Here is a 7,009-nt window from a genome sequence, read left to right as displayed (position 1 = left end):
GGTGTGCGCAGAGTAACGGAGGGGCTGCCTGGAGGCTGTTCCGAGGCGGGGAAACGCGCAGGGGCATCCTTTAGGAGAGCCTCGTTTGGGGTCCAGGGCCGGAGCTGGGGAAGAGGCCACGTGGGACCTGGGGGCTGGCCGCCTGAGGGCTAGGAAGTGCAGATTAGGACAAAGAGCTGAGGGTGGGATCCCCGTTCTCCATCACACACAGATCACGGAGTCTTCCTTATTGGGCGACCCTATGATACAGGGGCTGTAGACTCTCTTGGGAAACCTATGACCTTGAGCGGTTGGCCTGGCCCCGGCCATTCATTGTTGTGTGCCTTGGTCAAGTCCCCTAGCACTTGGTCTGGGTCTCCTGGGCCTCTCTTCTGTAAAGTGGGGATACAATTCATAAAACGTGTTTCCTGAGGATTAAATGACCTATGAATGGAAAATCATTATAGTTACCCTTAAAATGTTTAGTTATGGTAACTTAAAAAATTTTTATTTTCATTTCTGGTTGTGCTGGTAAATAGAAAAGGTCAGTGTCGTGGCCTCTTCTTTTTCGTCTCCCCAATCGTTTCCTTGCAAAACTGGGTTGTTAACTGCTTCATTTATTCGTGGTATGGCTATCTTCACCTTCCCACGCTCTGCAAATTTGCTTTCCTGGAGCATCCATCTTCGGAAGTTTGCAGTGGTCCTTTCTCTGCCTCTTCTGTCTCATTAGCCCACTGAATTCTTCCGGTCCCTGGGTGGGAATGGAGAAAGTAAGGTGCAGATCGAGATGGCTCATGGCACGACCACGCTGGCCTTCAAGTTCCAGCATGGGGTGATTGTGGCCGTGGATTCTCGGGCCTCAGCTGGGAATTACATTGGTGAGTGTGTGGGTTCTGGCTGGCGGAATCTAGGGAGCTGGGCCCTCCTCTCAGCAGGAGTCCAGTATCTGCACCAAAGTGGGACCAGATGTTGACTCGGAACATTCAGGGAAACCTGTGCGCTCATCCCCCCTCTCCCCAAACTCCATCTTCTTCCAGCCACATTAAAGGTGAACAAGGTGATTGAGATTAACCCTTACCTGCTCGGCACCATGTCCGGCTGTGCGGCTGACTGCCAGTACTGGGAGCGCCTGCTGGCTAAGGAGTGCAGGTAGGCCAGGCCTCTTACTCTCCTCTAAGCACAGGTTCTGCATCTTGCAGATCACTGCTCCTCCCCCAGTCTCCCTACATTCACAGAACATCTTAGTGCTAATGTCCTATCTCAAAAAGCCACCTTTTGGTGATTAAAAAACCTTCTCTTTAATCTCAAGCTTGTGCTCCTGCCAAGAAGCCAGATTGAAAGTGAAAGTGAATGTGTTAGTAGCTCAGTCCTGTCCGACTCTTTGAGACCTCATGAACTGTATAGTCCACCAGGCTCCTCTGTCCTGGGATTCTCCAGGCAAGAATACTGGAGTGGGTTGCCAGCCCCTTCTCCAGTGAATCTTCCCAACCCAGGGATTGAACCCAAGTCTCCTACATTGCGAGCAGGTTCTTTACCATGTGAGCCACCAGGGAAGCCCAGGTTATTTGTCAATTATTTAGTAATGACCATCCACCCTAGTGGGATATCATTTACTGGGATTTCTCTAGGTGATTTTGATGACTTCCCTGGCAGTCCAGTGGTTAAGACTCCACACATCAACATGGGGAGCATTGGTTTGATCCCTGGTTCAAGAACTAAATCCCACATGCTCCACCAAGAGCCCAAAGAATTAAAAAAAAGAAAAGAATTCTATATAAATTCCAGATCTTTGTCCATCCTGAGATCCTACAGAACCATTCCTTTTAGATGCTAATCTCTTCAGCCATGTTCTGCTCATCAAGTAACCTGCCCAGAGGGCTGTCCTCCTGCCCCTTGTAAACTCTCTCCCTGGGCTGTCCGGTCCTCACCCAGGCTGTACTATCTGAGGAATGGGGAGCGTATCTCTGTGTCGGCCGCCTCCAAGCTGCTCTCCAACATGATGTGCCAGTACCGGGGCATGGGCCTCTCCATGGGCAGCATGATCTGTGGCTGGGACAAAAAGGTGAGTCCCCTCCCTGCTGCGTATTCCAAGGTGTAGACGAGAGGTAAGTTTCCTGGCCTTACACTCCCCTCCCTCCCCTTCCCTGCACCGCACAGAGAAAGCTTGGTTGCAGAACTGTTGCTCAACAGCAATTTCTAGGTCCGGATGTGGACCATTGTTTCATAAGCTTGTCCCTTTGGATCAAATAGCTGATTTCAAGTTTGTTTTTCCTCCTCAAAGTTCTACGATTGTTTCCAAAGTGCTTTCCTAGTTCCCATGTTCCTGGGTTCATCTGTAGTCTCTGGTCCACTTCTTGTGGCTCACACTTGAATGTGGGTGTTACCAACAACTTCCAACCTTCTTGCTTCCTACAGGGTCCTGGACTCTACTATGTGGATGACAATGGGACTCGACTCTCGGGAAATATGTTCTCCACCGGTAGTGGGAACTCCCATGCCTATGGGGTCATGGATAGTGGCTATCGACCTGACCTTAGTATTGAAGAGGCCTATGACCTGGGCCGAAGGGCAATTGTTCATGCCACCCACCGAGACAGCTATTCTGGAGGCGTTGTCAATAGTAAGAGATCAAAGTGCCCCCCTCTGTCCCTGGGGTGGGGGCAGGGGGGTTGAGATTGGGAGGTATGGGGGAGGCAGGGTGGCAGAGAGCAGGTTTTCCGATCCGGAAGAGGGGCACTGAAGCCCCTGTCACAAGGGCTTTGAGAGCGTGTGCTGCTGTTGTCGCCGTTGATGTAACAGCGTCAGCAGGACCTCGCCGAGGGGACCATGACTCCACGCTCTTTCCCATCTGCCTGCAGTGTACCACATGAAGGAGGACGGCTGGGTGAAAGTGGAAAGTACAGACGTCAGTGACCTGATGCACCAGTACCGGGAGGCCAGTCAGTGATGGTGGCGGTGACCCGCGGGCCTCCTCGGGGGAAGCCTGGCTGACTCAGGGACCTGGGCCGGATTGCACTCTGGGAGAAGGAGGCCTGACCTGGCCCAGAGATGGAGAACCAGCGGCCACTGGAAGGCAGCACAGAGTTTATCCCTTTGTGTATTCTCTGTCTCAATGAACGTCACCCCCACCCCCCCTCCTGGATGCCCCACTAAGCACAATAAAGGATAACGGTTATAAAAGCTGTGTGTTGTGGCTGTGGGCTCAGGGCTGGGGTGGCTGGGAGGAGGGGACAGGAAATAGAGACAGGTTTTTCCTGAGAAGAGAGAAACCCCTGCCTCAGAAATGGGGCCTCACCAAATATTTCTCCCGGGCTTCCACTCTCATTCCTCCAGGACCGCTGGAAGGCTGTGTTATCTGTGTTTAACCAAGGTTAGGGTCCTTTCTGCGGGCTCTCAACCAGGCGGCTCCTGTGTGGCTGCTTGTTAATGGTTTGGATATGTTGGAGGAGGGCACTTGGAACACCTGTTTTTAACTGCGTTAGAATGGGAGGAACAAGTTTCCTCCTCACATGTGTGCACGAATTGTGAACACAGCCCCATTTACCTCATATAGCCCCACGGAGATGAAACCGTTCACCTCAGGTTGGGACTCGAACACACGTGGCCAGGGTGTGAACCCAGACAAAACTCAGAATCTTCCGACAGATCACACACCTGGCTTAAGGACTTAATGGAGCTCAGGTTCTTGACGTCTCGTTGAAGAACGAATTCAGTGAGAGACGAAGTGATAGATGAGAAGTGGATTTATTCAGAGAGGAACACACTCCACAGATGGAGTGTGGGCCATCTCAGAAGGCAAGAATGGGCTTGAAACGTAGTACGGTTAGCTTTCATGGGCTGGGTAACTTCATAGGCTAATGAGTGGGAGGATTATTCCAACTATTTTGGGGAAGGGGTGGAGATTTCCAGGAACTGGGCCCCCACCCACATATGGGTCTTTGCTGGTTGATCTTGGAACTGTCATGGCACCTTGTGGGAGTGTCATTTACCTGGATTATGTGTTACAGTGAGCATTCACCTAGGATCAAGATCTAGGGTGAGTCGACTTGTCCACCATCTTGGACCTGTTTGGTTCAGTCAGTTTGTGTTATGTCCTTGGGCTCCTTCATTCCTTTAAAGGTTGGGCCCTGCCCGCTTCCCTCCTGTGGAGTGGATATTACATGAAAAGATGCACGTTAGCCATTCAGTTTCATGATGGGTCACACTCATTGCAAGATGACAAGACTGCGATTGAAGTGGAAGAGGAGATAAAGGAGGCTTCCCTGAAGTTGGGAAAAAATGAGGAAAAAGTAACCGGTTAGAAAGATGAGACAGGCATAGTAAGATTTCCTTTTTCTTTCGGCTGTGCTGCATGGTATGTGGGATTTTAGTCCCCTGACTGTTAGGGAAATTAAAGTGGAGGTAGTCTTGTTCAGGCTTCAGAAGCAGGAGAGCAGGCCTCTGACCTGCTTCAGACCTGCCTGGACACTGCCCAATTCCGTGGCTGTCTTCAAGCAGAGCAAGTCAGGTGGCACTTGAAATAAAGATAATGGTGGGGCTTCCCTGGTGGCTCAGCAGTTAAGAATCACCTGCCAATGCAGGAGACATGGGTTTGATCCCCAATCTAGGAAGATCTCACGTGTCTCAGAGGAACTAAGCCCGAGTGCTGCAGCCACTGAGCCTGTGCTCTAGAGCCCGGAGCCAAACTGCTGAGCCCGGGAGCCACAACTACCGAAGCCCTCCTGCCCTAGAGCCTGTGCTTGGCAACGAGAGAAGCCACTGCAATGAAAAGCCCACACAAGCAACTAGAGAGTACCCCCACTCACCACAACTAGAGAAAAGCCTGAGCAGCAACAAAGACCCAGCACAGCCAAAAATAACCAAAAATAAAATTATATTAAAAAAAGAGAAAGGGGTGCACCTTGGAATTCTTGAGCCCCTGGAGGTCTGGCCAACCCCCCAAGATATAATGAAATCCTATGACTCACAAGGTAAAAGAAAGCATTATAAAAAGGTATTTTTGCACACAAACTCATGATGATATCAGTCTATGGTTTGGAATTATAATCAGGAGCCCCGGAAACTGCAATTCGAAGTCTCACTCGTGGGGTGGATGCACCACTCGGGAACTTTTCCTAACTAGGATTCCAGATTGCTGTTAATGAGGGACTTCCCAGCTGTTTAAGTCGGAATGTTGGTTAGCCCAATTTGGTGATGTACTTGTTGTTCAATTTTCTCAATTGTTTCTATTTCTCTTCTTTTAATGACTGTCTATTGAAATCAGGCCAGATAATCCTCTATTAAATATTAAAATCATTTCACCAGGGATCGAACCACGTCTCCTGGATTAGAAACGTCCCACTTGACAGCTAGGGAGGTCCCCACTGTGAGATTCTCTGAATTATGTTGGGCCTGCAGGGAGAAGCAGCACAGTGTCACTTTCCCAGGAGAATTAATCAAGAGAAAAGCCTGTAAGTAGAAAGCAGCTGAGTGTGGAGTTTTTTTTTTTTTTTTTTAATTAGAGAGAGATCCTTAAAATTCCAGAATGAACAGGGTTGGAGAAGTTTAAATAATTTCCTAACTTCAAATCTAAATTTGAAGTGATTCATGGTAATTGTGCCAACAACATTCCAAGAGGGTGGTTTGGAATTCAAGTGGTCCTCCCTTGGGGGACATTTTGAGTCTGGGAGGTAGTTTCAACTAGAAGAGTTATTTCTGGAATAAACCCAGTTGCATGTTCCACAAATGGGCTCTGGGTCTGGTAGGACCTATAGAAACCCGATTACTGAGCTAATCAGTGTTAGAGTAGACCAAGAAACAAAGCCCACTTTCCTCATATGATGAAGGCATTCCCCAAATAACTGAGGCACACATTTAGAGGCTTCTGAGCACGTGCTTGCTCAGGAGCTCTGCTGAGGAAGACATGAAGATGTAGGGTGAGTGCCTTCTCAGATAAGAATCTGCAGGTGGAAACTCACACAGGTCCTGGTGAGAGTGGAGGGGCCTTCTGTTTTGCAGAAGTCCTGCTTGTTTCTCACTTGGTCTCCGCTCTCTTTTTTTTTTAACCCCAAGATCCCACAACTGGAACTTGGATGGGGGAAAGAGGGCTGTTCTCAAAATAGGCTCAATTCAGCTCAGTTCAGTTCAGTCACCCAGTCGTGTCTGATTCTTTGCAACCCATGGACTGCAGCACGCTATGCCTCCCTGTCCATCACCAACTCCCGGAGCTTACTCCAACTCATGTCCATCGAGTCAGTGATGCCATCCAACCATCTCATCCTCTGTCGTCCATCCCCTCCTCCTCCTGCCTTCAATCTTTCTGAGCATCAGGGTCTTTTCCAATGAGTCAGCTCTGCATCAGGTGGCCAAAGTATTGGAATTTCAGCTTCAGCATCAGTCTTTCCAATGAATATGCAGGACTGATCTCCTTTAGGATTGACTGGTTGGATCTCCTTGCAGTCCAAGGGACTCTCAAGAGTCTTCTCCAACACCACAGTTCAGAAGCATCAATTCTTCGGCGCTCAGCTTTATGGTCCGACTCTCACATTCATACATGACTACTGGAAAAACCATATTTTTGACTAGACGGACCTTTGTTGGCAAAGTAATGTGTCTGCTTTTTAATATGCTGTCTAGGTTGGTCATAGCTTTTCTTCCAAAGAGCAAGCGTCTTAATTTCATGGCTGCAGTCACCTCAGAGCCGAGGTAAGAAAATCCAGCGGTTCTTCAATTGCAAAGCATCCCAATCCTTGAAACAGCGTCATCTTACTTAACCGTAGTTTTAAGAAGTGCAGTAGTTTCCTACGACAGAGTACTTGTGGCTGAGGGTGGTAGACTCGCCCTGGCACGCGGAGCCGGCCTCGGGCACCGGTCCTGCGTTCCGCGGGTGTCGCGCGCCCCCGGCCGGCCGCCAGGCGCGCAACCAGGCGGCGGCTGCCGAGGAGGAAGCGAAAGCAAAAGCGAAAGCCCAGGAGCCTGGCCGCCCCCGGCTGGGGGAGCCTCGCCTGCCAAAAGAGGCGAGACGGAGCGGAGGCCGCGCGAGGGGACCTCA

The 7,009-nt window shown here is 50.0% G+C and overlaps 1 protein-coding gene across 2 annotated transcripts in view; it reads left to right on the top strand.

Moving 5' to 3' along the window:
- The window catches only part of PSMB8 (proteasome (prosome, macropain) subunit, beta type, 8), a 4,156-nt gene extending 997 nt beyond the window's left edge, over positions 1 to 3,159 (top strand). For both annotated transcript variants that reach the window (XM_010848574.1, XM_010848573.1), the window contains 5 exons: positions 710 to 857; positions 1,017 to 1,128; positions 1,912 to 2,041; positions 2,395 to 2,599; positions 2,838 to 3,159. In XM_010848574.1, the coding sequence (XP_010846876.1) occupies positions 710 to 857; positions 1,017 to 1,128; positions 1,912 to 2,041; positions 2,395 to 2,599; positions 2,838 to 2,926 (684 nt within the window). In that variant the 3' untranslated portion in view covers positions 2,927 to 3,159. The remainder of the gene's footprint in view (positions 1 to 709; positions 858 to 1,016; positions 1,129 to 1,911; positions 2,042 to 2,394; positions 2,600 to 2,837) is intronic.
- The last annotated feature ends 3,850 nt before the right edge of the window (positions 3,160 to 7,009 follow it).

Source organism: Bison bison, unplaced genomic scaffold (assembly GCF_000754665.1).
Source record: "Bison bison bison isolate TAMUID 2011002044 unplaced genomic scaffold, Bison_UMD1.0 scf7180017864270, whole genome shotgun sequence".
Taxonomy (NCBI): Eukaryota; Metazoa; Chordata; class Mammalia; order Artiodactyla; family Bovidae; genus Bison; species Bison bison.
This window is presented reverse-complemented; position numbering and strand designations above follow the sequence as displayed.